The 26,709-nt window shown below is 47.8% G+C and overlaps 1 protein-coding gene and 1 pseudogene across 6 annotated transcripts in view; both read left to right on the forward strand.

The window, feature by feature from the left end:
* Positions 1-26,709, forward strand: part of Ankrd33b (ankyrin repeat domain 33B) — a 77,713-nt gene that overhangs the window by 28,658 nt on the left and 22,346 nt on the right. For 3 of the 6 annotated variants that reach the window (XR_002476952.2, XM_021651750.2, XM_021651749.2), the window contains exon 2: positions 14,283-14,412. The exons of 2 other annotated variants lie outside the window; for them this stretch is intronic. Coding sequence is in view for 3 of the 4 variants with exons in the window: in XM_021651750.2 (XP_021507425.1) it covers positions 14,283-14,412 (130 nt within the window). In the remaining variant the exon portion in view is untranslated. Of the gene's footprint in view, positions 1-14,282; positions 14,413-23,789; positions 24,380-26,709 lie in introns of those variants that run through there. One more of the 6 variants, XM_060380397.1, reaches the window with a different exon arrangement.
* On the forward strand, positions 23,830-24,937 carry LOC110544738 (large ribosomal subunit protein uL10-like; annotated as a pseudogene).

Consider the following 26,709-nt stretch of genomic DNA (forward strand, 5'->3'; position numbering starts at 1 on the left):
ACCCTGCTGTGATTTTCCCTGACTTAGCCATGGCTCAACCCTCATTGGGAACCACCATGTCCTGGAGATGCATCTGTCTTCCTGACGTGGTCCTGTCCTCCCCGGCCCCTCTGGTGACTGGCTGAGATGTTTCTGACTATGCTGTGCCAACCCCTCCGTAGCACAGGCCAATTTCCACCCGCTCTGAGCCACCCACGGTCCCCTGGGTCAGCTCAGCTTGCATTGTTTACTTCCTGGGCTTCTTTCCTAGACCCAGTTTTCCCAATAGGAAGGACCTGCATTTGTCTTGGTTCCTCTTCCTGTTTCCACACCCTGCCAGGTCCTAGCAGGTTACTGATGCCTCCTTTTGTTTGGTGGTGAGTGGAGATGGCTCCAGAGGCAGTGGGACTCTCCTTCCTGGAGCCTGCTTTCTGTGGATATTTGTCGAGTTACCCATTCTGGGCAAATTCAGCTATGCCTACATCGTCTTAAATCTAGAAGACCAAATACAAGCCACCAATTCCATTTCCTGCCTTTCTTCATGGCCCAGCCTGTCACAAGGGGCTGCCATTTGTTCTCAAGGAGGCAGTGTGCTGGCAACATCACATAGGAGGCTGGAAAGAGTTAAGAATTTATTAGGACAGACCATGAGAAACATGGCACAAGGCAAGAAAGTGGATGTACCTCTTTATTCAAAGGAAACAACAACAACAACGAAAACCCGCCACAGTCAAAGGAGAACAGGAAAGTGAGTTGAACTCTGTGCCTGGCATTGCTGAACAAGGCAGAGCTGTGTGGACCTGTATTCCGTTCCGGAGAGTGTAAGCATCTTCACTGTCACGCCAAGAGCCTCCCTCCCCAGCACCCTAGTCCGCATCTTCCTGCCTCAAGTCCCGCAGGCCACTCGGGAGCTTATTAACATGTGTAGGCTCTGACTCAGGGCGTGTGCATTTCTCTCCAGCTCCTGGCAACACTGATGTTACGTGTCTAGAGACCTCCCTTGAGTGGCTGGGGCAGAGGCTGGATGCAACTGGGTTAGTCGTTTGTGGGAATCCTGGGCCAGTTTGTTCATTCTCCACCCTTTGCATTGGCTGTACTGCATCATGCCACACTTTATATGGTATACACTAGCATTTGTGCATCTGGCTCAAGTATTTGTGAAAATATTGTCTTTTCAAAAGTGGGTGCTGGGGGTGTTGTCAGCGGTGGCAGCATGTGCCTTTAATCCCAGCACTTGGGAGGTAGAGGCAGGCAGATCTCTAAGTTTGAGGCCAGCCTGGCCTATAAGCAAGTTCCATGACAGACAAAGCTACACAGAGAAATCTTCTCTAAAAAAAAAAAAAAAATTGTGGGGAGCCTGGGAGATGGCTTAATGTATAAAGTGCTTGCCAGGCAGACAGGAGCTCTGGAGTATGGGGCAGGAAAAATGAATGGGGCCCAGGGGTTTATTGACCAGACAGTTTAGCCAATCAGTGAGCTCTAGGTGCAGTGAAAAGACACTGTACCAAAAATAAGTGGGCACTGAATTAGACATATGACATCAATCTCTATTCACCACGTGTGCATATATGGAGTGTGTACTCATGGATGTACACAGACACATACAGTGATACACACGTAGACTGTCACACCCACACCCTCACCCCCCCACACACAGAGTAGGGTTCTATTTAGCACTGAGTAGGACATGTTGATCGCTGAGGGCCTGCAGTAGACCACCTGCCACCAGTAGGGAGATGGGGAATGCTGGCAGATAGCCTAACTGTGTCCAAGGAGGTTTAATTCTCTGAGTCTGACACTAGTGGGCGATTTAGGATCCTATTGAGTTTCATGGAGTTTTTTTTTTTTTTTTTCTTCTTCTTCTCCAAGAAATCCATAGAGCTAGTCATAAGCTCTAGCCCTTGAGAGGTTCAGTTTCTGTTCACTTGCTGATTGATGGCTGGTGTGGATACCCTCCTGTGCTTTCTGTGCAGCAAAAAGCAGCTTTCTCTCCCCTGTAATGGGTTTTCACAACCTTGTGGGCGCTTGAAGGCACAAGATGGGAGGCTTTGCTGAAATTTTTATTTTCTTAAAAAATTAAGGTTTTGATTACTAAAAGAGAAACACCTATTTGTCACACAAGAAGGAGACTACTGTAGAAGAAAGATGTCACTTGTGTCTTGGTTGCCTTTCCTTAGAGCAACCTATGGAACAGTTTATTAAGGCTTACAGTCCCAGAAGGATAACAGCCCATCATGAGGGTGAGCCTCGGGCATGGCAGCAGGCGGCTGGATCGAGAACCGGAGAGACGACAGCTTCAGCCACACAACAAAAGCTGAGGAGTCAGCTGAAGTAGGACCAGGTGAAAAACTTTGAGAACTGTCGCCAGGGATGCCCTTCCTCCAGCAACACTGCACCCTAAAGATTCCACGACCCCCCTAAACAGTGCCACCAACTAGGGAGCAAGTTTCAAAGACTGGGGGACATTCTCATTTAACCCACCTCAGCTGGTGAGTAGCCTCCTCTTCCAGACCAATGATGCTGAAATCCTGGTGGTTTTCTTCTATGGTTTGTCCCCATGCATTGTAATAGTTAATTTTTTAGAGTTATTTTTTAGAAAAGTTTTTTTTAATTTTTACTTTATTTTACTATTTAATACTTTTCTCATGATTAAAATTCTTCATATACCTCATTATAAATGTTTAATGAGATTATACAATAGAAAAATTGCTCTTTAGCTCTCTGTCCTAATTTTAAAAGAGCAACACTTTTTTCAGGGGGAGGGGTGTGGGAAAACAGCATTGCTTTCATGTCTTCTAAAAATACAATAAATCCCAGTTGAAGCCTAGAGGGAGATCTTCCAAGCTCTTAAGTGGCATTAGTTATAAGTCTCTAACCACAATTAGTATAACATCTGGTAATTCTTCTTGACTATTGACATGACAACAATCATGTATTTCAGTATGATAGTTGTTTTTCTTATCAATACTACCAGGTACCCAACAAGAAGCAACTTAAGGGTAAAAGGTTTTTTGCTCATGGTTCAGGGGATGCTATCCATCTAGTTAGGGAAGGACTGGCCAAGAGACCAGGTCAGGCCTAGTGCTGGGATCTGCTTTCTCACATCTGGGCAGAACAGGAATCAGGGGGAAGGGATTGCTGGTAGTCGGGTGAATATTTCCTTTTTTATTCAACCAGAACCCCAGGACATGGCGTGATGCCACTTATTACTATAGACCTTCACCTCTGAGCTACAGCTCTCTAGAAATGCCTTCACATACAAATCCCTAAAATATATGTCATTAATGCCCTAGGCCAGTGGTTCTCAACCCATGGCTTGTGACACCTTTGAGAGGGTTGAACAACCCTTTCACAGGGGTCACATAGGACCATGGGAAAACATATTTACATAACAGTGGCAAAATTACGATTGTGAAGGAGCAATGAAAATAATTTCAGGTTTGGGGGTCAACACAACATGAGGATCTGTATAAGGGTCGAAGCATTAGGAAGGTTGAGAACCTCCCTAGGCATTTCTTAATCCAATTAAGTTGACAATCAAAGTGAATCACCACAAGCCTACCTTTTGTCAACTTGACACCCAGATGTATCACATGAAATCACAGCATCCCAGCCCAGAGCTCTAAAGCCTCATGTCACTTTCAGTGCGCTATGCATTCAGTCCATCTCTGGGGGCTCCAAAGTATTAGCCACCCTTACTTGCTCAAAACTCCAAGCTCAAAGTCATCCCTGAGACCCAAAGTAGTCCCTTAACTGTCAGCTCTTGTGAAAATCAAAAACAAATTAGGTACCGTTGTGGTTTCAGTGTGAAGAAATGTCCTTGTAGGCCAGTGGTTCTCCACCTTCCTAATGCTGGGTTTCTGGAGAGCAAGCTCTGAGGCTTCATAGCTTGCCTCTACTTCCTGTCTTCTCTCTGCTTTGACTGAAGGTGCCCTGTGATCAGCTGTCTCCTGCTGCCATCACGGCCTCCCCGTCACAGCTGATTGTATCTCTTCTTCAACTATAGTCCAAAGTAAACGATTCCTCTGCAGCTGATGGTTTGTCAGGCGTTTGGTTGCTCTGACAAGAGAGGTAACTAAGGCATGTTACCTCAGGTAGTCTGGTATAGAAACCTGCAGAGGGAGCATTTTTCCCTTCCAAGAGCAGGGGTGGGGCAGAAGGTTAGCCAGGGCCGAGCTGACTAAAGGAGGCCACCGAACGTGGAGCTCCTGTGTTTGCCATTCAGGGCTCCGGGAGGCATCACCAAGGTTCCAGTGGGCTTGAGTAGCCCTGTCTGTCCAACTGTATTGCCTCTCTTGAGGCACTCTGCTCTGTGTCTGTGGCTTGCCCCATGTTTGTCCTACGTCTCTGGCATCTTCGGTATCCGGGGGTCTCTGCTGTAACTTTATGAGACACTCCTGAGAACACTGCATTGACTGGTACGTGGGTCAGAGAGAGAGACACTGGACAGCGCTTTACTTCCAGCTGTTGGTTTTGCAGCTAGACTCTGTGATTTCCTCTTGTTTATAGCTCAACAGGATTAAGTCAGCGACTCTGAACAGCGGCTGCCTTTGTGCTTCCCTAAGAGATGTGGCAATGCAAATTCCCTGGCTCCCCGAACACCATCCTGGCTGTCCTCTCATGGCCTGTGGCTTGGTGTTTTGCACAGTTTGCTTCTTCTGCTCCTAATGTGATTTGGTTTAGAAAACAAAACCCCAAACTTGGCGATTGTATTAGTCTTTTCTGTTCTGCTGTAACAAATTGGTGTACGTTGAGGAACACGTAAACAATAGCCAAGTGACTGGCTTTGGGAAGCCAGGGCATCTAGATCAAGCAGCCCTATCCAGCAGAGCCTTTCTTGCTGTGTCATTCTGTGGCAGAACAAAGAAGTGTGGAAGAGCTGCGTGCCTGAGCAAGCGAGAACAGAACTTGCTGTCTGAAAGCCCCTAATTTAACTAGTATCAGTCCACAAGCGAGCGTGACCCACTTAAGGCTGTCGCTTTGGACATTAAGCTTCCCACACAGTCACACCTTACATGCACAGAGTAGCAATTTTGAAGCAGTGTGAAAGAGCGTAGGGGAGCAAGGAAGGCTGCAGTGTGAAATGAGGACTGTCCAGGAGCCAGGAGAGCTCGGTGGATAATGGGACTGAGCTCCCAAGGACAGGCTGGCATTCCTGTGACATTGGGATATGCCTGAGGACAGTTTTACTGACTAGTGGAATGGAGAGAATTTATCCACAAATAGTGATAACCAAGTTGGCTTACCACATGGGAAATGGAAAATTAGACCTCTACAAAATATCGCCTACAGAAATTAAGGCAATAGTGGATTAAAGACCTAAAAATGAGGTGTAAACCCTGAAGTGTTCCTAATGAAGTATGAGTATCTTTGTGGTGCTTTATTTTTAGTTTTTGTCAGTTTCTTATCTAACTGGGGCTGGCCATGAACCTCTGATCCTCTGCTTTCACCTTCTGAGTGCTAGGATTATAGGAATATAATACCATGCTCAAGCAGAAGGAATTTCTGTCTTTAAAAAATTATTATTTATGCGTGAATATGTGTGTGTGCATGTACATGTGTGACACACACACATGTGGAGGTCAGAGGACAGCTTGTGGAGTCGCTTCTCTTCTCCCACCTGTATGTGTGTTCTGGGGAATTGAACTCAGGTTGTCAAGCTTATGTGGAAAGTGCCTTCCCCTACCCCAGCCCCCAGCCATTTCTCCAGCCCAGGCAGAAGTTCACAAACCACGGAAAGCCTTACCATGATAGAAAGCTCTCATTATTTTGTTACATCAAAATGAAAATTTTGATGGCAAAATATAAAGTAAATAGGAAGGGAGGAATACAGGTCTCTCCCTTCCTCCTGAGCTGACTGCTCTTGAAATGGAAATATTTTGCATCTGTTGGGTTAAATACAATACACTGTTAGCATAATTGCTTTTCTTAATAGGGCCATTAGGACATTTTATAGGACACATCCATTCTGTACCTCTTGGACAGTGCTGGCTTTGAATTACAGAAAGAACGTAGAGTGATCAATGAGGAAAGGTGAAGAAGCTGGCAGGAAATGGACAAAGGATATAAGTAAACTGTTTATTGGAGCGGAAACACAGATGGCTGACAGACAATGAAGATGTTTAATCCTATTCTAAATTGGGGCAGTGCAAACCGAAATTCAACAATGGGAGCACCGAGTCTCTTCAGGCAAGACAGGGCATAAACTAGTTAGACATGAATTTTGTAGAAATTTATTTTCTGTTCTTTGAGGATTCCAGACGTGTTTACAATGTGTATTATCATGTCCACCCCTACAATTGCTCCCACATTCCCTACTCTGCAGCCCTCCCAGCTTCCTGTCCTCTCCTGTGGGGCCCACTGAGCTGCCTCATGTGCCTGGGCATAGGGTCATCTACCGGGGCATAGGAGGTCTGCTAAGGCACACGTCCCTGTCAGAAGCTGACTCTGCCTCCCCCGCAGCCTTTAGTTGCCCATAGTTCCTCACGTAGCAGGCCTTGAGAGCTGCTCCCCATCCATTCTGGAATCAGACTGGAATTCTCAAAGTGATAGGCCAGTCGTTTGGACCAGTCCCCAAGAAGCTAGGGGACTTGATTTTGCATAGTCACCAAGGCCCCAGGATGGAAGGTGAACGTCACTACTCCTGTCCCAAGTTTAGTCATCTCTCTTTCACTGGCAGTCTATTTCTGACCAAACCATCTTGCTGACATCATCAAGCTGCCGTCATCTGAAGCCTGTTTTCTGTTCTGGGAACTCTTTCTCAGGTGGTGGGTGGGACAGACCCCTTCGTAGTGAGGGAGCAGCCCTGCAGTGACAGTGGTCCCAAGATGATGGCTGGTCAAGACCCAGGGACCGCAATAACTGGAGTATTTACAGGAGGAGAGTTCTGTTGGGGTCTCAGCTATAGCTGCTGCCCAGAAACTTCTCTCAAGGCAGTGGGGCTGTGTGTACAAGCCTTTCAGTCTGTAGTCTTTAGTGCAGACATGTCGCATGGATGTCTCCCAGGAGAATCTGAACCCATGCATTTAGGTGCTCGGGCTTCACCAGGGACCACACACTCCTCAGGGAGAAACAGAAGGGCTTTGTTCAGTGACTGCGAGGGTAAGCTTCTAAATCTATGAGTTGTTTTCAGAGGTGCTTTTGGTGATGTAAAAAGGCCAGAATCTTCTTTCACTTTGGAGAAAAATGCGTGTGTGTGTGATTGCATAAGGTGGAAGTTACAGAGTGTTCGGTACATCTTATTTCTAAGTCAGGAAGTTGTCAAATGCTCGAGCCTTGTTTCCACCCAGAGAGGTTCAGGATGAGCTGGGCACTCCCACGTGGTGCTGCGAGCATTCTGCCCCAGTTGTGCAACCATGAGCTGACAGTTGAGATTGGAGGATGGAGAAGTTGGTGCAGTGACTGGGTAGGCAGAAAACCCGCCAGTTCCAGCAGCTTGCTCATCCAGCCCCCCCACAGCTGCTCTGTGCTCACTCCCTTCAAAATTCAAGGACTGAAAAAAAATTTACTTTATGTATGGATGGCTGACCTATTTCAAAACTCCGTCAGCTGAGAAGTATCAGGTAGCCTTTTTGGAGTTCATTATGCTGACCTATGGATGCCAATTTAAAACACCAATATTATTTCATAGAGCTTGAAGCACTGGGCGCCTGTTCTGGCACTCTTTCGGAAGGGCAGTTTATTATGATAACGGGAAAGGTACCATTCTTTTTCTGTAGTTTTGAGACAGTTTTGCCCTGTAGCTCAAGCTGGCTTTGTGTTTTGAGATCTTGCTGCTTCTGCCCCCTGAATGCTGAGATTACAGCAATACACCACTGTACCCAACTCTTTTTTTTTTTTTTTCAATGCAGTTTATTCAGGAACATTGAACAATCCTCGGACCCCAGGGAAAGCCAGCCTACAGCTTAAATAGCCTCTGGGTAGCCAACCCAGGCGTGCCACGGGGGCAATGCAGATAGGTCCACATACATGGAAGCAAGCCAGATCCTCGGCCTTAGCCAAATGTGGAGTTGTTCGTGACAGAGAGCACTCACCATCGGGAAGGTGGAAGGCGGAAACCAGCTCCATCTTTAAGGCATAGCATTCCGCAGCTCTCTACAGTTCCCCCTTTTTGTACCCAACTCTTAAGAGGTACTGTTATTGAAAATCTGGTTTTCCCAACGCTGGGCCACTGTGGGATTAGCCTGAACTTAAACTTGGTGCCCTCCATGCAGCAGAGCATGTGCTGGCTGTGCTGAAAGAGGCTTACTCATCAAATCTGGCTCCCGAGAGCCTGGGTTAGGTGGCGGTTAACATCTCCTTGAACCCATGTGTCAGAGGAGGTAACCCTGGGGCCTTGCTTTATAAGTGTTTTGCTCAGCTGAGGTTGCTGTAACAAAACTCTGTGGATCATGTGGCTTATGAACAATGGAAATTTCTTCCTTGCAGTTTTGTAGTCTGTGGCAGCCAGAGGTCACGGTGGCAGGGGGCCTCGGTGCTGCGGAGGGCCTCTTCAGGTTTCAGGTGGTCACCTTCTCTCTGTGTCTTTGAATATTGGGAAGGGATCTGGAGAGTTGTCCCTATTCTGTGGGCACTAATCCCATTCATGAAAGTGCCATCCTCATTGTATGTCACTTCTCAAAGGTCCCATCTTCTGATGTCATCACACGGTGAGTTAGGAGTTCATAGGTGACTTGAAGGAGAACACAGGCATCTATCTGTAGCACCAGGCCCTCCAGAGAAAGCTTCTGGGGACAAAGAGGTGTCTCCTGGCATGAGATCTCACATTTATGCTTTCTTGAGTCATCTACTCAATATATTTCTCAAAGTATGTATCGTGTGTACGTGTGTGTGTGTGTGTGTATCTAGAGTATGTGTGTATATGTGTTTATGTGTGTAGATCTCTGTGTGTATATGTGTTTATGTGTGTGTGTGTATGTGTGTGTGTGTTAGGATGTCATGCCTGGGTGGTTTGCTTGTGCATTTTCAATGGGCAGCAGTGGAATCTCCACTCTCCTCTTATACCTCTGACAAAACTAAGCCTTGCTTTTTTAATTCCTCAGGCACATGAGAGAGTTAAACTGAGTTCAAAATGGAGTCCTTGAGCGCCACAGACCAACGAGGGCCTAGTATAGGCCTGATGGTGACTAGGGTCATGTGCCCCAGGGGATGGAGCAAGCGGCCAGCGAGTTAAGAACCATTCCTCTGTAACTGCTGCAAACCCATTCCAAATTAACATTAGCTGGTACCCCTGTAAGCAGCAGCAGGAGCAGCAGCAGCAGCAATAAATCATAGGAACAACAAAAGTGGACATTGCACATAAAATTGGAAAAAGTCGAGAACCATAAGGGTGGGTGAGGCTGGGTGCAGGGCTCCCAGAACGACCCACATGTCACCTGGGCTCTGTCTTCACTTTTCTTGGTGGAAGCTGCTTCCTTAGGCTTCAGTAGCAGCCTTTCCCCCCAGGGGTCACAATGGCTGTTAAACCCTATGCCTCCTAATGCCTTCTCCCAATCAGTCTTCATGCAGCATCTGTTCAACGTTTCTCATTGGGGCTGTTAGGTCACATGACTCTTCTGGACCTAATCGCTGCCTCTGTGTGAGGAGGTGGCTGGTTTAGAAGCTTGGGACTGGGGGCGGCTTACTCCTATAGAAATGCACAGGGGTGGCCAGGTATATGAATTCTTCCCTGTGCTAACTGGACTTGAAAGGATGAATTCTGGAGGCTGCAAACATCCCCACGGAAACTCCTGTCCAGATTCCTCCTGTGACAGAGGTGACGAAAGCCACTCAGAGGTGGGCATTCTCCTGCACCGTGTTGCTCACGTTCGCAGTCCTGGAAGAGAGCAAATACAGATGTACACCTCTTCTTTACCAGGTTAATTTTGGCCTTATGTTAGCTTCATGCGACGAGGAGCTATTGTCCTACAGTTTCGGGGCGCAGCGCTCTGGGTGGTACTCTGTTGATTGGTGCTCCACAGTCCTTCCTGCCTCTTCCAGCCCTGGTGACCTCCAGGAGTCTGTGGTGTCCTTGACTGGAAGACTCAACACCCCAGCCAGTCTGCCTGTGTTTTTACATGACCCTCTCCCCTTGTCTCTTTCCTCTGCCCATAAGGGCATCTACCACAGTACATTTGACTTCACATCTGCAAAGGCCTTGTCTGCCTCTCTGGCAACATTCTGAGGAACTCACTGTCAGGACTTTAACTTTTTCTCCTGCTTTCCCTCCTCCTCCTGCTCCTCCTACTCTTGTTCTTCCTCCTTTTCCTCTGGGAGATAGAGGCCATTCTGTAAGAGCAGCTGAATGGGGGCCTCCTTAGGTTCTGGCTTATTTTGGCCTTAGGCTGGCAGCCAGGTGGTTCCCTGCTGTTCCTGCTTTGGCTGCTCAGAGGTTCTAATGACATCTTCACAGAGAGGGCTGTGGCTAAGGGCCCCATGGGAAGAGTTAGAATTGTGGTTCCTGGGCCCAGGTGGGACCTGCCCCAGGCAGTGCATGGATTAGCTCCCACTCATAACACATACCTGTCTCTGTCCCTCATGGTTGATGCTTGGGACACTAGGGCCTCAAAAGCCAGTGAGCAGCTTTGTATTCTAGCACTCTGTGTCCCGCTCCAGGTAGGTTCAGGCAGGTCTTAGCTGCCAGCATCAGCATCCATTCTGTGAAGGTGGGCCAACAAGTCTGTTCTTGAGGGCTGCCAGGATATGGCGTGCTGATAAACCTCAGATGCCCGAGCCTGGCTTCAGGGGGCTTGCACTTGCCATTGCTGTCGGAAGCACCCTGCAGATTGACAGATCTCTCTGCCCCCCCCCCCTTCTCAGCTTCTCACCTGCTGCCATGGTGAAGGCAGCTGGTCAGTGTCCCACCTCCTCGTGTTGCCAGGGGCCAAGGAACTCAGACCAGAGCACACAGGACAATCTGCCCATGTCAGCCATGATGAACTGGGAGCTGTCTGTGACACCAATGTCATATAGTCTTTAAAGGTTTTTTTCAGTTGGTATTTATTGAGAACCAGCTCTGTCTGAGCCCTATACCTGCTCTTTTCCTGCTTGCCCTTGCTCTGCTTCTTTCTGACCACACAAGTATCTGCCTTCTGTTTTGATGTCTGAGATTATATAACAGATGTAATAGATATCAATGCTGTGTGTTGCTGTTAATTTAAAGGCATTGTCTAATGATGTTTATTAGTAACCCTATAATTATTATAGTGGTATTATCTTATCTGCTATTATAATCAGTAAATGACACAGACACCTGATAGATTATAGAATAGCCTTATCTTACCTGGGGCTGGAGATAAGCTACCTCCTGCCCTTCCCCAGGCTACCTCCCATCCATAATTCCCATAAATACTTGCTTCTCTCATCTGGGCCGTTTCCTCCATTCATGCTGGCCATGTGCTTCTCTCTTTGCTAACCCATGGCTGCTCTCTCCTTCCTTCCTCCTCCTCTTCCTGTTTCTCTCTCCCATGATCCTTCTGTCCTCAAAGTCTGCAAACTTTGGCCATACATACCTCCTTGTGCCCTGCCCAGGTATAGGCCCTTTTAATCAGCGAATCAGGGATAATTGGAGAACATTCCTTTTCATCACATGGTTACAGGAGATAGTTCAACATTAAAACCATACCCATGGCAGGGTGGTAACCAGATCTCAAGGAACTGAAATCTGAATCTGAAAACAGATGGACCTTCCTCCAACAGCTGTGCAATCTTTATACAGATAGGTTCTACATATGAGCAAATATGCAGTATTTATCTTTCCTATTACTTTTCTTCTTTCCCATCTCTCATTTTTCCCTTTAGGGTCCTTTTTCCCTTCCTCCTACTATATAGTCTCCCTTGTGTGTGTGTGTGTATGTGTGTGTGTGTGTATGTTTGAAATCCAGATCCTGCATATGAGAGAAAACATAGCATGCTTGTCTTTCTGAGTCTGGTTTATTTCACTTAATATGATGCTCTCAAGTGTTCATTTTTTTTTCTTCAAGTGACACATTTTTGTTCCTCTGTATGGCTGAATAAAATTCCATTGTGTATGTGTACCACCTTTTCTACTTTTAAATACTTCTTATGTGCATGTGTATGTTGAGTTTATGTGAACCATGTACATATGTGGGAGCCTGCAGAGGCCAGAAGAAGGCGCAGGAGCCCCAAAAGTAGAGTTACAGGTGGTGTGAAGGGCTGCGTGGGGGCTGGAAGCAGAACCCAGGCACTCTTACAGCACAGTAAGTGTGCCTTACCACTGGTCCACCTCTCTTGCCCCGTACTACGTTTATCACCCATTCATGGGTTGATGCGTATGTAAACTACGTCCTTGTTCTGGGTTGCTGTGAATCCCTGTTACTGCACAACAGGGATGTGCTGGTATTTTTGTCATGTGCTGGCTTTGAGTCCTTTGGGCTCAAGGAACCCAGGAGTGGTATAGTTCGCAGGAGTGGTATAGCCAGGTCAGATGCTATGCCTGTTTTTAGTTTTTGTGAAGAACTTCTGCACCAATTTCCATCATGGCCACACTAGTTTACACTTCCAGTGCAAATGTAGAAGGGCCTTACTATTACATATTCTTTTTTTTTTCTTTTTGTTTTCTGTTTGGTTTTTGTGTTTTGAAAGGGGGTTCCTCTGTGTAGCCTTGTTGACCTGGAACTTGCTCTGTAAACCAGGCCAGCCTTCAACGCCAGAGATTTCCCTCCTCCCCTTCTCCCCCCTCCTGCACCCCCAAGACCTCCAGAATGCTGGGATTAAAGGTGTGTGCACTATCACCACCCAGCTTGATATTCTTGATATTTGCTTGGTAATCTCCAAAATCAGCCTTCACCCTGCACAGGCCTATCCCTGCTGTCGCACAATGCACCCCATCCTCAGACGAAGTGTACTGGTCTGCATGGCTGCCATTTAAAATACCCATTTTGCCCAGGGCCACCTCCTCATTGGATGGTGGACACACCCACCCAGTTGCTTAGGATTGGACTATGGAGTTGTCTTGGTCCCGTGTTCCTCTTACACACCCAGGTTCATCCACAAAGAAAATGTACCCTTATGAGATACCAGAATCCACACATATCTCTTACCCATGGTCCTGCCTTGGACCACTGTTACCTGCTCAGCTTCTATAGCACATTCCTCTTTGATCTCCTAGAGCCAATTTCTTCCCTGAGTCCTAATGACAAAAGAGAGAGCCCACCCCTGACACTCTGAATGATACTCTGCTATACTTGCAGACAGGAGCCTAGCATAACTGTCATCTGAGAGGCTTCACCCAGCAGCTGATGGAAGCAGACGCAGAGACCCACAGCCAAACATTAGGCGGAGTTTGGGGAGTCTTGTGGAAGATGGGGAGGAAGGACTTAAAGAGCTAGAGAGGTCAAGGACACCACACGAAAACCTATAGGAATCAACTAACCTGGACCTGTAGAGACTGAATCACCAACCAGAGAGCTTTTGTGGGATGCACCTAGGCCTCCTACACATGTAACAGATACACAGCTTGGTACTCTAACAAAAGGAGCAGGGGCTGCCTCTAGCTCTGTTACCTGCCTTTGGACAGCCTTATCTAGCCTCAATAGAAGACGTGCCCAGTCCTACTACAACTTGATATGCCAAGGAGGGTTGATATCTACGGGAGGTCTTCCCTTTTCTGAGGAGGGGGGATCAGGGGAAAGGAAGGGCTGGGAGGAAGGGAGGGAGGGGAAGCTCCACTGGAAATGTAAAGTAAATAAATTAATGAAAACAAACAAAAAGTGTTCTAGGGCTCTTGGCTGCCCTATGGACTTGGTGCCCCTCTCTCAGTTTACTCTGCCCCAGGCTCTGGGCCACTTGGAATAGCCTGATGGTCATGCCCAGGTCTGGCTTTGCTCCCGGTGTTTTTCTGCCCGAGCTCTTTCCCAGTCTCGTCCTACTGCCTTGGGCTTGTGTTTTCTTGCCTCCTTTGAATGTGGCTCTAAACACTGCCCGTGAGTCTGCTTTAATGCTGGATTCCACCTCTCACACCCTGTCTTCCCCACATAGCTGTTTTCTACATAAGATGCCAGCAGTGTGGGTAAACTTTCTCTCCCACCAGAGGGAAACACCCCTGGGGGCAGAGATCTCGCCATTTGCCGATGACCTTACACATTGCGCCTCCTGGGGATGAACTCTGATCACTGGCATACAATTAAGTGGTTGACCAAAAAGCTGAAAATGTTGAAAACTGGGGACGAGTCCCTGTCGCCTCTCATCCAGCCTCCTGGAGGAGCCTCCTGGAGGACGGCCCTTCCCCTCAGGGCCCCCAGAGCTTCCTGCTGCTGCTTGGGCTGTGTGCCTCTGACCCACTTACTTCCCCTCTTCATTTCTAGACCGGCCTTATTGTTGCGTGCTACCATGGCTTTGTGGATGCTGTGGTGGCCTTAGCAGAGTGCCCCCACGTTGACGTCAACTGGCAGGACAGCGAAGGGAACACGGCCCTAATCACTGCTGCGCAGGCAGGTAAGAGCTGGCCTTGTTCTCCCCCTGCAGGGTGCTGCTGCTGGGCAGCGTGGGCTCCGGCTCACACTCCTGAATGTGGGCCACAAAGGTGGAAGTGGATCTGCTAGTAGCAGGTATCCAGAGGGGCCGGCTGGCATGCAAAGGGCACGTTCCCTCCATGATCTTGAGCCAACACTTAACCCACTCAGGCGGGATTCAGAAATGGAGCTGTCACCAGCTCATGTCTACAGCATAGAGCTGCCTCAGGAAGGCAGGCTTGCCTGCCACCCCAGAGCACTGGCACCCTCTAAGACCAGCAGGCATGGTACTGGTGGGCTAGAGTCACAGTCTCACGCTCCACTGATAGTTGTGTAATTAGACACATTGACAAGGTGACCTGCACTTTACCTATAAAGAAACACCGGGGATAGCTCTCTGTGAGCTGCAGAGGATTCGTGGAAAGGAGCGAGGAGAAATTAAGAAGAAAGAGCCCTGTAAATATGAATCAAAGTACATGTCAGGGTCATCTCTGGAAGCTAATATATATACTACCATGACCAAGTGCACTGTGGCTCTGTGGATTTGCAGTACATTCAGAGTGGGGGTAGCTCAGTCAGTAGAGTGCTTGCCTCATATGCTTAGTGCCCTGGGTTCGATCCCCCAGCATTGCACAAGCCAGGTGTGCTCTCAGCTGTGCTTACCTGTGATGTCAGCACCCAGGAGCTGGATGCACAGGGGCCAGAAGCTCAAGATCATGAGCTCACACGTGGCTGTATCTGGAGTTAGAGGCCAGCTTGGGAAACACGAGACTTAGTCTCTAAACATTCCAATCCAACACTTTCACATAATTGCTTACTCTGTCTCAAGCAGTTGTGTAACTGATGTTCCCTATGTTCCTGGCCTCTGTAAGTAAGTCATCCCTTTGTAACTATCCTGAGAGTCCCCATCTGTAGATCCCACGTGGATGAAAAAATACACCCATGTAATCAGATCTGGAATAGGGGCTACAGATAGCTCAGTGGCAAGTCGCTTGCCTACAAGCAGAAGACCCTGGATTTGATCCCGAGTGAAGCAAATAGCAGCAAAAATAGTGTGTCAACACTAAACAAATAGTGTGTCACTCAAACAAAAACAGTATGTCAGCACTGAAACACACACAGACTTTTTTTTAACCAGGTCTCAGCCAGGTATGTGTAATTTTCGTTGCTCTGATAAAATACCCAACAAGAGGCAGCTTAGAGAAGAAAGGGTTTGTTTCAGTTCTCAATTCCGAGTTACAATGTATCATATCCAGGAGCCACAAGAACTTAACACAACCATGGGTCACAGGCAGATAGAATGATGCATACCTTATGCTAGTTAGTTCAGTGTATCTACTTTTATGCAGTCTAGGACCCACATTCAGGGAATGGCGCCACTCAGTGGAAGTGGATGGGGTCTTCCTGTATCAATTAACGTAATCAGAACCCCCCCCCCCCCACTTGCCCACAGGCTAGGCTGAGCTACTACAATCCCTCACTGAGACTTTTCTACCAGGCAGTTATAGATTGTGTCGAATTGACAGTTCAAATTAACCATCATAGGAGCAGTGATAGGTGTTTGGTGATCACAGCCATCACACAGGCTATCCTGTGGGGCCCAGCACTGGGTCTGGGGTCAGGGGCTCAGAAGTGAGGGGCTACCCAGCCGTGAGTCATTCACCAGCTCATAGGACAGAGAGATCGACACAGAACCTAGCACTGGCTGCTTAAGCACTGGGGAAAAGGTGTGCTGGTGTCTGGAATGGGAACATTTCATCTGGCCTGGGCTCAGAACACATGGGGTTGGCCAGTGGGCAGGGAAGCCAGAGGCAGGGCTCTCAGCTAAAGTGTCTCAAAGCCCAGCTGGAGCAATAGGGATAGGGGAGGGGATGACGTAGGTGGTGTGATATTAGAGGACAAGAGACTTCTATAGGAAGTTCTATAGGAAGGTAGGGGCCAGGCCAGTCAGCGTCCAGCAGGTGATTCCAGGGGACATGATGCAGAGAGGGTGGGTAGAGGCTGAGAGCTGTGTGCCAGGAAGACAGCGATAGTGTGGTGCTGTGGGTGAAGGATGAGGTAGAAGCCAAGGTTTTTGGGTGTGTTTGGTCAGGGGATGATGATACCAACTGTGAAACAAGTCAAAAAGTAAGAAGCAAGGAGTTGTAGAAGCATTGATTCTGTTTGAAATGCCGGGAGACATCAGTGGGGAGGTCCCAGTGATTGGTGAAGGGCACAGATCCTGAATGGGGTTAGCAATAGTGAGGCCATGGACATGGGCAAGATTGCCGACAGTGGGAGGATGTGGAGAATGTTGACTTGCATATTAGTGTTCAATGCCTGTGAGGTACTTTCTGAATTCCTGACAATTTAAAATGCCTCTGGTTTATACATGAGCAACAACTTGATTGAGTATAATAATATTGGTTACCTGCCCTCCCTCCTCTCCCACCCTCCTTCCCACCCTCTCTCCTCTTTGCTCTCATCCCTCCCCAGTGTTGGAGGGTGTAGTTGGAGTCCCACCTGCTTTTTGCATTTAGTTCACACCTTCATGCTTGACATTGGAAACAAAGAAACAGTTCCCAGCACTCACATGGCATCTTGTAACTGTCCTTAACTACTGTTCTAGAAGATCTGGCTCCCTCATGTGGCCTCTGTAGGCACCAGGGATGCATGCAGTGGTTATACATATACACAGACAGACATAAAATAAAAGTGATAAATAAATCTTTTAAAAACTCTACAAAAGCTAGCTGCCACATCTCAGCTCCTTCGTGTGTTTGCTTGGGACTCCTCTTGATATGTTTTTTTTTTACTTCAGAAAACAGCTTCCAGCTGCTCCTGGAACTCCCCCAACCTCCCCACCCCATCTGCCTCTTTTGTTCTCAGCCCTCCAGCGTTTGCTCTCACCTGTGGAGTGGAGTGGCCCTTGCGCATTCAACACACAACCCTGTCTCCTGAGCTGGGAAATGCCTCACAGTCTCCACCGTTGCTTCCCACAGTTCCCACAGTTTTGATCAGCACTCCTGTGCTGGCAAGTGAATTTTCCCCAACACTCTACTGTGAGGCATCCATCAGAGTTTCAAGTACCAAAGACCTGGTGGCAGCTGGCCACTTTGCCTGTCTGCTTCTGTTTGTGCTCACTGCTCACACTAGTTACTCTCCTCACTGTGGCGATGAGACACTCGACAAAAGCAACTTATCTGAGCTCTGGGGTCTGACAGTACGATCCATCATGGAGGTGAGAGCAGCTTGAGCTGTGGTGACAGGGACGTGAGCCCCTGGTCACATTGTCACCACAGTCAGGGGCACACAGCTAGGAATGCTGACGCTCCACTCACTTTTCATTCACATAATGTTTCATGTAATGGCATGATGCTAGCCACACTCAGGGTGGGTCTTTTCTCTCCAGTTAAAGCATCCTTATTGTTAAAGTCCCTACCTGCTGCAGGGCATAGCTGCCATACTCTGCCCTCTACCTGGGGGTGGGGCTTCTCTCCCAGAGGCCCATCACTATATAATCCAGACATCATGGTTCCACGGCCCCTTTCTGTCCTTTCTTCTCCCTTTCCCTTTTTCTGCTCTCTTTCTCCCACCCCTCCCCCAGTGTATGCTCCCTTTCCCCCTCCCCCTCCCTTGCTGCACCCAATAAATCTTCATTTATATAATATAGCTTCATCTCGCCATTAGTTCATTCCGTTTTATTTAATCGATCACTTATAACAGAGCCAGGGTGCATCTCCTAGTTGATTCCAAATCCAGTGAAGTCCACAGCAGAGATTAGCAGTCACACTGTCTGAAGGTCAGTCACACACCCCCAACCCCTTCATGCTTCAGCATACATCTAAGACACAGCCACCCCAAGAAATACAGCATGGAGACAGTTGGATTATGTACCTCCAAACTGAGATGAAAAGTCCTCATTGTGCCCAATATGTCCTTACAGGCAAGGGCTCTGTGAGAGCTGTATCTCTAGTAGTGACCACGGTGACATCAGCACCACACATTTGAAGACCTATGGTCTGTGGCATCCGAATGTCCTGCTTCCCACGTGCATGCCCCAGCTCCCGGGACATTGCTGAGGTTCTGCCAAAACCCTGTGTGTTGAGTCCCCCTGTCTCCCTGCCCACCTGAGGGGTGCTTCTTTCTATAGGGCCATGATCATCCTGTACTGGGTCTAATTTCCAGAAGACCCGAGATGGAGGTCCTGGAGCTGTGCTCTGGGCCATGGGACTTGCTCAGTAGCCTGGGGCTTCTCTCTTTTCTGCTCTGCTCCCCCATGCCCCAACTCTTCTCTTTCCATGACATAGAGTCTGTGTGGGCTGAAGTAGAGCCCACACTTTGCGTGGGGTGGTTGGTACTTGCTGGACCAGGAGAGAGGGCTTCTCTTCCTACAGCCCTGGGTTAATTGTCAGTGGGCTAGAGTGGCTGCCATGTACTGGAGGGTCTGGTTTGTGGGGAGCCCTGATCATATCTACTGACTTAGACTGGGTGGAGCAGTTGGAGGGTAATGAACTTGGCTGTACCAGGCCCCTCCACAAGGCCTGGTTGCTTTTCCTGTGTGCTCTGTATGTAAGCGTGATGCCCAGTGTTTGGAAAGAAATGTAAGCAATCAAAGGGTGAGTGGGAAAAAAGAGTTCTCTCCCAGCTTCCCAGTTCCCAGAAAGTGTCCAACCTTCTGACATTGCAGCATGAAGCTATTGTCCACAAAGTTTACATTCACACTTGAGTCTGGATGTATGGGAGGGGTATAAGAAAATGTAATTAAGGGGGAAGGTTTTTATTTTAGATAAAATGGAGACTAGAGGTATGGAGGCGGGGGTGGGTGGGAGCCTGCCATGGCTATATTTGAGAGAGAGAGAGAGGGAGAATGAGAGCACAAAGGATAGCAAAGGACCATCGGAAGGGTCCTGCCGGTTATAAGGGGTTCAAGCTGTGGTAGAAGGGGCAGGTGCACTGGAACAGCCTGGAAACTAGCATGGGGCTCTGATCTATTGGAGGCCTGTTTGAGTTAGCAGAGAACTAGATGCGCTCTCTGGAGGTTGGGGCCGGGTCTGTAGAAGCAGAGAAGAAAGTAATGACTTTTTCCTGGCAAACAGAAACCCACTTTACAAGACTTCTGAGGAATGCTGAGTGTTGACTTGGTCGTGGTCCAGCCTGCATCCACATTTGTCATCTTAGAGGGCTGGGACCTGACGCGGACCAGTTTAGTTACAAAAAAACCGAAACCAACCAACCAAACGCCAACAAACCAAACAAAAAACACACAAAGCAACAGCAAACCCCTCATGGTGTTTTCAGTGTATTTGTAGTTTTGTGTTGGGCTGCATTGGCAGCTGTTCTTGGCCACATATGGCCCCATGGTCTGTTAGACAGCCCTGTAGAGGCAGCCATAATTAGTGCCTCATGCCTGAATAAAGGTTTCTTGAATTAAAAAAGAAAACCTATTTTTTAAATTTTTTTCATTTTTGTTTTTAACAGTGTTTCTTTCTTTTCCTGGCCTCTGTTACTGCACCCTGCCTGCCAGTTTGCTTATCTGCTCTGTATGTGGCTGTATTATTTGTGCCCACTCCCTATCCACACCCACCCCTGCCCACCCCCACCCACCCAGGACCCCATCTGCTTCTGGCAGCCCAGGCTTCCAGCTCTGCAAATTGCTTAGGATGCAGTAGGGAGGGGATGTGCACAGCTGTTAATGTAAACTGAAAAGCTCTTCCTGGGTGCCGGAGGTGATCCCAGGGCCTCCTATGTCCTCACTAGGTAAATGCTGTACCTCTGAGATCCCAGCCCCTCTTTTTTTATTTTTTTTGTCTTAATTGTCTCATCTTGATGAAGATTTTCCCTAATTTGTTTAGGAATTCCAGAGGCCGCCTTGGTCCCTGGCAGGGAGCATTCACAGCCCGGCGGCTGCTGCTGCTGCTGCTGCTGCTGCTGCTGCTGCTGCTGCTGCTGCTGCTGCTGCGTCTGCAGAACCTTTTCAGGTTAATCCACCCACAGTTTAGGACAGAGCTGGTTAAAGCCCTTACTGTCACATCCTGTGCCGGGAGTTTGTGCTCTAACAGTATGGGCCTTTCGCCAACTGTCAGGGAAGCTAGTGTCCTGACTAGGAGACCCACTCTGAGGGGGGCCTGGGTCTCCGAGGTTCTCCCAGCAGGTGTCATGGGGGAGCCATGCTAGCAGCAGCACCACTGACCCCTGTAAGATGCCTTTAGAGGGGCACAGGTGCATTGTGAAGTTCAAGTGCAAAAAAGGAAAGCGGGGCTGTCATTGTTATCAGGGAGGCCATAGCCCTTTTATTTGCTTGCTTTCTCACTCTTTTTTTTCCTGTCTCTTTTCTTTTTCTCTTTCTTTCTTTCTTTCTTTCTTTCTTTCTTTCTTTCTTTCTTTCTTTCTTTCTTTCTTTCTTTCTTTCTTTCTCTCTCCCTCTCTCTCTCTCTTTCTTTCTTTCTTTCTTTCTTTCTTTCTTTCTTTCTTTCTTTCTTTCTTTTTGGTGTCTTTTATTTTTTAAATTTTAATTTTTTTTCACAATTTATTCATTATATAGCCTGATTGAAGTCCCCTCCCTCAACTGTTCTCATTCCCACCCTTTCTTCCTTCCCTCCCTCTTCTCCCCTATCCCCTTCCCCTAGTCCACTGAAAGGGAGAGTTCTCCTCCTCTGCCATCTGCCCATAGCTTATCAAGTCTCATCAAGACTGCCTGGATCCCCTTCCTCTGTGGCCTGGCAAGACCAAATCGTTAGGGGCAGGTGATCAAAGAGCAGGCAATCGAGTTCATGACAGAGGCAGTACCTGCTCCCCTTACTCGGGAACTGATTTCTTAATTTCAGCCGTTATCTAGAAATTGCTGCTTTCAGCAAAGTCACTACCAATTGTTTGTGTGAGAGAGAACTCATTTACCTCTTTTAACACTGTTTTATTAATCTGCACTCAGCAGGTCCCCAGGTAACCATGGTAACCACACCACTTAACAACAGGCTTTACACCATCATTCTTTATTCTAGGTCCTTTGCAACCTCAAAGCCAGTCCCCAGTGAAGCCCTTCCTCCAACAAGGCCACACCTCCTACTCCTTCCCAAACAGTTCCACTAACTGGCATCCAGCATTCAAATATATCAGCTTAGGGGACCATTCTCATTCACACTGCCATAAGTGTCTAGAATAATGCTGTTGAGTTTGTGATTGTCATCTTTTCCCCTTGATCTGGTTAGGAGCTCTTTCTTTGAGAGTCTAACAGCTTTGCCCGGCCATCACAGCATACTGGGCTTACTTCTATTTCCAGCTTCATATCAAGAATGGAGCCGGTGCAATGGTTAGTTTTAATTGTCAGCTTTACACAATCTAGAACCACCTGGCCTGGGACAAGAGTCAGCCTCAGGGAGGGATTGTCTAGATTAGGTTGGCTACAAGGACGCCTGAGATGACATTAATTGATATGAGAAGTACCATCCCGTGAGTTTGGGTCTGGGGCGTATGAGGAGAAAGTGAGTTGGGCAGAAAGCTTGTATACCTTCTCTGTGTTCTTGACTGTGGATGGCATGTGACTAGCTGCTTCAACTCCTGCCTTGATTTCCCCTGAGTGATGGACTGTAACTGGAATTGTCAGCTGAATAAATCCCTTTTCCTCTAAATTGATTTCAATTTTCAGTGCATTTTACCGCAGCAGTAGAAACAAAATGAAAACCGGTGAGATCATGGCTGTTGTGAGTGCCTGATGTGGGTGCTCGGAACCAAACTTAGTTCTCCGGAATTAGCAGAGCGTGCTCTTAATGCTGAGCCATTGCTATGACTCCTGCCCCCATGGGAGGGGGAGAACTGAGGAGCGGGCCAGAGGCCACTGAGCCACCTCCACAGCCCTTTGTTCTTTTGAGGCAGGTCCTCCAAAGTTGCCCCTCTGACCTTCAACTTGCCATTCTCCTCCCAAAGCTACCTCAGCAACCAGGGCAGGAGCTTGCTCTGTTGTGAGCAGCACTTCATTTGTAAAACAAATGTGTATGTGTGCATTCGTGTGTGTGTGTGTGTGTGTGTGTGTGTGTGTGTCTGTGTGTGTGTCTGTGTGTGTCTGTGTCTGTGTCTGTGTCTGTGTGTCTGTGTGTCTGTGTTCTCACATGTGTGCATGTGAGTACTGGCCAGCTCTTCATTTTTAAAACAATTTTGTTTCACCTTCAATCATCAGGATCGAGTTTTACCTTGAGTTTTATGAAGGTCTTTTTTTTTCTCCCCACCCACCCTCCTTCTCCCTCCTCCTTCCCTCTTTTACTGTTTTAAAGAAAAGGTTAGAATTTGGTAAGCCTTTGGTTTGCTAACACTGCCTGCTCTTGCAGTGAACCCAGCCTTCAGAGCTATAGCACACTGTGCTTGCAGCCCATTGAGGCAGAACAGCCCAGCCACTGCCCTCCCCTCCCTTTTCTCCCCTCCTTTCCGATTCCTTCCCCTACTTTCCCTCCTCTTACCCTGCTGCCCTAGCTTAGGTATTTTCCTCTTCTGGTAGGGATTCTCCAGGAATCCCTGTGCGCCTTTTGGGATACTGTATTTCCAAAGCCAACAGTTCCCTCTACTGGCCTGATTTGGGGAACTACAGTGAGTCAAACCAGAAGAGTCTATGGACAACCAAATTCTCCAACACAGTGGTTCTCAACCCTTATTCTCCAACACAGTGGTTCTCAACCCTTATTAGGGTTCCTCTTGTTGTGGTGAGCCCCAACCATAAAATTATTTTTGCTTCTACTGTTATGACTCATAATGTAAATTTTTGATATGCAGAATATCTGTGAAAGAATCTTGACCCACAGGTTGAGAAACACTGCTCTAATAGGTTTCTGACATTTCTAACGCAGCTTTGCATGAATAAAAGATGTTTTTCATCTGTCCCTATTCTTAGCGACACGAGACTCTTTAGCCATAGTTGATGCTCATGACAATGTTGAATTGAGTCAATGATTTATTACTGTGTGGGGCCATTTAAACTTAAATGATAGGGTCATGGCTTGATGACTATGGAGTGTTTGATAAGGGAGAAGGAAGCATCTTTTGATCTTCTTGTTGGATAGGTATTCACTGAGCCTGGAGTCTGCAGCCAGTTGGGGGGCTGTGCCTTGCCTCGACACACTGTGGGTCAGGGTTCAAACCACGTTGCAAAAATGAGAGAAGAGTGAGGATTGGGAAGGGAAGGACCGTCTTTCAGGTAGCCAGGCAAAGGGAGGCTGGATGTTCTGGGTAGGGTGTATACAGAGACCATAGGTTTACAGAGGAGCTGTAGATAACACAGACATCAGTGTTTACGGTGGCACTACTCATAACAGCTACATTTTAGAACAAACCTAGGTGTCCAGTGACTGGAATGTATAAGGAAGTGTGCTGTATGTATATAATGAATTTTTTCAGCCATAAAGAAAGAAGTTATGCTCTCACCAGGCATCCTCAGTGGAGGGACATCGTCTTTAAACCCTGCGTGGCAATCCCTGAGGCACCACCGTGATGCCCAGGGAAGACAGGGCGACCTGGAAGTCCAACTACTTCCTTAAGCTCATCCAACTTGTGGATGGTTACCCAAAATGCTTCGTTGTGGGAGCAGACAGTGTGGGCTCCAGCAGATGCAGCAGATCTTCATGTCCCTCCACGGGAAGGCCGTCGTGCTGATGGGCAAGAACACCATGATGCGCAAGGCCATCAGGGGCCACCTGGAGAACAACCCAGCTCTGGAGAAACTGCTGCCCCACATCCGGGGAAATGTGGGCTTTGTCTTCACCAAGGAGGACCTCACTGAGATCAGGGACATGCTGCTGGCCAATAAGGTACTGGCTACTGCTCGAGCTGGTGCCATCGCCCCATGTGAGGTCACTGTGCTGCTCAGAACACTGGTCTAGGACCTGAGAAGACCTCATTCTTCCAGGCTTTGGGCATCACCATTAAAATCTCCAGAGGCACCATTGAAATTCTGAGTGATGTGCAGTTGATCAAAACTGGAGACAAAGTGGGAGCCGGTGAGGCCACGTTGCTGAACATGTTGAACACCTCCCCCTTCTCCTTCGGGCTGATCATCCAGCAGGTGTTTGACAATGGCAGCATCTATAACCCGGAAGTGCTTGACGTCACAGAGCAGACTGCACACTCACTTCCTAGAGGGTGTCCGCAATGTTGCCAGTGTTTGTCTGCAAATTGGTTACCTAACTGTTGCCTCAGTGCCACACTCTATCATTACTGGGTACAAGTGGATCCTGGCTTTGTCTGTGGAGACTGACTACACCTTCCCACTTGCTGAGAAGGTCAAGGCCTTCTTGGCTGATCCATCTGCATTTGCGGCTGCTGCCCTTGTGGCTGCAGCCACCACCGCTGCTCCTGTTGCTGCTGCTGCTCCAGCCAAGGCTGAAGCCAAGGAAGAGTCGGAGGAATTGGATGAGGATATGGGATTTGGTCTCTTTGATTAAATCACGTCCCAAAGCAACCAGTTGAACTAGCTTATTTTGAAAAACATGGAAATAAAGGCTTACTTAAAAGTTAAAAAAAAAAAAAAAAGTTATATTGTTTTCAGGAAAATGGATATAACTGTGGACAAAAGTTTCCAGAGAGATAAATATTGTTTGTCTTTTCTCATCTGTGATTTGTTAGTCTATACAGGTACATAATTATGTTCCTACACATTCAAAACAAGATCGAATAGAAATAAAACTGCATAAGAAGGCAGTTTTCAACCTGTGTCTCTCAACCTCTTTGGGGTGAAAAGACCCTTTCACAGGGATCACATATCTGATATCCTGCATATCAGATATCTACATTATGATTCATATCAGTAGCAAAATTACAGTTACGAAGTAGCAGTGAAAATAATTTTATGACTAGGAGTCACAACAAGATGAGGAAGTTTATTAAAGGGTGGCAGCAGCATTCGGGAGGTGGGAACCACTGCTCTAAGGGAACCAAGACTTCTAATGGGGATGGGGAAGAGGTGAAAAAAGTGAGAGTGGAGGTATGAGGGACAGTGTGCTCAGTGTGTGTGTGTGTGTGTGTGTGTGTGTAAAAGCCTGAAAAAACTCCAAAGCAAACGGTAACACAGAGGAGAGCTGTGAGGTCACCAGGACTGAGGATGAAGAAGGGAAACTCACCACTGGCGGAGGCCTCAAGCCATGGAGAGTTGTGACTTAGTGTGGCTGTTGTGGTCAGAGGCTTCTCCTCAGATCACACATGCTCTGTGTATAGGATGGGCAGCAGGGAAGCCAGGGAGGAGTGGCTGCATCCAGACCAGAGCCCAGATCTGTGGGCACAAAGAAGGGACATGCTGGAAGACAGGCAAGGGAAGGAGATTGGCAGAGTTTGCCGACTGGTGGCATGTGGGAGATGGGGGAGGGTTTGGGTCAAAGCCCAGATGTCTGGTGGTGTGTCCATCACTGAAAAAGCACTGCAGGGGCAATGGGGTGGAGAGGGGAGGCAGAAGGGAAGGTGTTTGGGGTTTGATGCAATGGGTTCAGCTTTGGCATCCAGGATAAATACCCAGTAGGCAGATATTCAGATGAGAAGCAAAAATAGAAGTAGATATGGGTGATTTGGAGATTTAGAGGTAATAATTGATTACATGGAGCACGTGGGATCATGGAAGGAGAGCATGAGGGATGAGGAGAAGGCTTGTCTATCAACTGAGGAGCAGCAGCTTCCCAGGAATAAGAAGAGCAGAGAGGTGAGATGCCGAAGTACACATGGAAAGACAGTTCTGAGTGAGTGAGTGAGTGTGTGTGTGTGTGTGTGTGTGTGTGTGTGTGTGTGTGTGTGTTGGTCAGAGCTGTGGGGCCATCAAGAAACAGAACGGATAAGCATTGAATTTACCTCCGGGTATTGATGGAGAACTGTTGGGAGGCAGTTCAGTCAGAGCTGGATGAGTGTCAGTATCAGGTGAGCAGAGGATTAAAAGGAGTGGAATGGTTAGTGGTGGGTAGCTGTATGTAAAGACAGGCCCCACAGGATTATTGTTGGAAATACATGTTTCATAGTTTTAATTATGTATTGTGTGTATCTGTGTACATGAGCGCAGGTGCCTGAGGAGGCCAGAAGAAGGCAATAGATCCCATATAACTGGAGTTATAAGTAATTGTAAGCCACTTGTCATAGGCTCTGTGAACTGAACTGAGGTCCTTTTTAAGAACAGTCCTCGAGCTGGAGAGATGGCTCAGAAGGTAAGAGCACTGGCTCTTCTTCCAAAGGTCCTGGGTTCAATTCCCAGCAAACACATGGTGGCTCACAACCATCTATGATGTGATCTGGTGTTCTCTTCTGGTGTGAAGACATACATGCAGACAGAACACTTAAATGGAAA

This window comes from Meriones unguiculatus, chromosome 3, assembly GCF_030254825.1.
Source record: "Meriones unguiculatus strain TT.TT164.6M chromosome 3, Bangor_MerUng_6.1, whole genome shotgun sequence".
NCBI lineage: Eukaryota > Metazoa > Chordata > Mammalia > Rodentia > Muridae > Meriones > Meriones unguiculatus.